The following is a 2,860-nucleotide window of genomic DNA, read 5'->3' as shown; positions in this document are numbered from 1 at the left end:
ACATTGTATGAAAATAAAATCTTCCACCAACACCAACACCAACACCAAAGAAGAAGTCAATTGTTGACTCTTTCGAATATTCACCTTCTAAGCTTATAAAATGTTGAGAATCTGATAAGAGGGGTAGGGCGAGTTTTTATAAGAAAAAGGAAAAAAAATAATTTATACAAACACAAGCATTTATACATCTCCATATATATATATATATATATATATATATATATATATATAGATGTACTTGTATGTATAGATATAGATATATCGATATAATATATATACATATATGTTTCTAAGTGTGCATACACATATACATATACATTCATAGATATATCTTTTATTAGTTTATATATACCTACACATATCATATATATATATACATACACACACACAATGTTCACACAGACACACACACACGTTCACACACACACACAGATATACACAAACACACACAGACTTATACATATACTCATGACATTCTTTGTGAATAAATATAATTTTATATAAAAAGAAAAAAAAAACAGGAACACAGGTGATTTGTCTAAACGGAGGGAATAAATTGGAAAAAGATATTAATGATTTAAAGTTAAGATGGAAGTGAGCTATTGTGGGTCTCCCACAGTATCTGCCAGTCCTACTAGATAACCCTTTAACTGGGAGTCGTATTCAGTGCTGTCTGGCTTTTCGGTAAGAACCCATGTGTCATCAGCGCCTTGGACATTGGCACGACATACTGGACAAGTTCTGTGCAAAATATTCCTGGAAAAAGAAAGAATACAAACAAATTTATGTCTCAATCTGTGAAGTTAAAAATGACAGAATGATGACAGAAGGAGAATTTATTTTGTATGAAGCACGTCATATGATTGCTTCCAGCTTGGGTTAATTTGTCTTGTGACTAACAGCAGAAGCACATATCTCCCCCACTCTCTCTCTCTCTCTCTCTCTCTCACACACACACACACACACACACACACAAAATCATCATTTGGAATGCAAATTGCTCTGCTACACTAAACTCTCATGTGGTGCAACCCACATGGCCAAGTCTTATCCAGAGTTTTCTAATCACATCAATTGATATTGAAAACCATTCTACAGCCTTCAATGCAGTAACAACAACAACAACATCAACACAAACAGTAAAGAGTGATCACTAAATACCTCAGTGGCATTTTGTACACTGCGTGGTCAGTCCACATCACTCTGTAAGGAGCACAGGGCCAGTTTCCTGGTATCTCTGGTGCATATATTCTTTTCTCCCCTGGATGGGCTGCCAGTCCATTGTAGGCTTACTCATTTCGGCCAGCTGAGTGAACTGGAGCAATGTGAAATGAAGTGTTTTGACCAAGGACACAACACATCGCCTGGTCCAGGAACTGAAACCACAATCTTATGACCATGCGTCCAACACCCTAACCACTAGGCCATGCTCCTGATGCTCTACCAATTCTACTTAACAGTAATGTAGGAAAGTCTTGGAACTTACCAGGAGTCAATGCAAATTTCACAAAAGCAATGCATACAAGGGAGGATTATTTCAGACTTCCTTTCCATGCAAATGCAACATTCTTCATCTTCTTTATCGGATGAAGTCCCAATCTGTTCAACCCTGAAACAAAAATATAAACCTAATGAGGGGGGGGGAGATAATTTGAAGAAATTTATTGAATTTACATATTAAGGAGAAAAGGACCACCTGTTGTTTTGGAGCCCAGGGACAGCTACAGACACATATTTTGACCTCAATTTAGGTCCATTGTTGTAAGCTGATCCTTCTCACCCTCAGTATGAACAGTGAAAAATTGGTGCAGGGAACAAATTGCCTTCAAACTATAGCTTATCATCTTAATTAAGGAAATAATGCATTTTATTATTTAAATATTGTCCTTAAAAAGACAGGATGGCCACAGCTGGAACACCTTTCATCATAGTTGACCTTGGAGCTGAATAACAGCAATGAAACTATGAGCCAATGCAGATATCTTTACAAGGCATGCTAACAATAGCAGCCAAATCTCCATGAAATAACAACCTGTTGTCTTTAAACAGGAATAAACACATTAGATAATGTAGTCCAAGGTAGACTGGTCACAACCCAAATGACAACACCATCTGCTCACTCTTTTACACTATCATGCGATGGACACAAACTGAAAGTGTCAGACTCTCTCCCGTCCTTGGGGCAGTTGAACTTATTAAACACTTTTATGAACTTTCCTGGATACACTAGATGTCTCGGTAAATGGGATGGCCATGGTTGGAACTTCAATGGAAGATTGCTTCATCCAAACTGGGACTAAAAGACAATATAGTAATCAGTAATTAGCAACTAAGACATCTCTCTTTTGGTTCATAATTACAATCGAGTGATTTCAGTGTCTTATAGAAGGAAACCCCTATTTTGAGATTACTAAACAACATCAAAAGTGACGACCCTTAAGTTAATACTTACTCTTTAAAAAGTAGGGAGGCTGAGCATGTCCCACTCGATGCTGAGTCCCCACTCTGATCATTCAGGTTCATGCTAGCGATTTGCTCCGTGATTTCTTTGTAGAGCAACACATACTCCCTCAGGTTCAGAAGACGGGAAGATTCCACTTTCATTGTACGGGTGTTAATCTGCAAATAGAAAGGGGAGAACAGATTTTGGACCCTTTTTTTTGTAATATTTAATCAGAGAAAGGAGAGCAGCAGTGGCCATCCATTACCTGGTGTAATCCCTCATTGTACAGGAGAAAGAGAGAGAGAGAGAGAGAGAGAGAGAGAGAGAAGAGGGAAAGAATGAGAGAGAGAGAGAGAAGAGGGAAAGAATGAGAGAGAGAGTAATAACAAAGATGGTGGGGGGGGGGCACTGAACATA

At 38.0% G+C, this 2,860-nt stretch overlaps 1 protein-coding gene across 1 annotated transcript in view; it reads right to left on the bottom strand.

Annotated features, from left to right (window-relative positions):
* Window positions 1-393: 393 nt before the first annotated feature.
* The window catches only part of LOC106870768 (RING finger protein 141), a 10,093-nt gene continuing 7,626 nt past the window's right edge, over window positions 394-2,860 (bottom strand). Inside the window, exons 4-6 of the mRNA XM_014916966.2 lie at window positions 2,453-2,619; window positions 1,487-1,609; window positions 394-756 (exon numbers count right to left, since the gene is read on the bottom strand). Coding sequence (XP_014772452.1) covers window positions 600-756; window positions 1,487-1,609; window positions 2,453-2,619 — 447 coding nt within the window. The 3' untranslated portion in view covers window positions 394-599. The remainder of the gene's footprint in view (window positions 757-1,486; window positions 1,610-2,452; window positions 2,620-2,860) is intronic.

The sequence above is a fragment of the Octopus bimaculoides genome, chromosome 24, assembly GCF_001194135.2.
Source record: "Octopus bimaculoides isolate UCB-OBI-ISO-001 chromosome 24, ASM119413v2, whole genome shotgun sequence".
In the NCBI taxonomy this organism is placed as follows: domain Eukaryota; kingdom Metazoa; phylum Mollusca; class Cephalopoda; order Octopoda; family Octopodidae; genus Octopus; species Octopus bimaculoides.
This window is presented reverse-complemented; position numbering and strand designations above follow the sequence as displayed.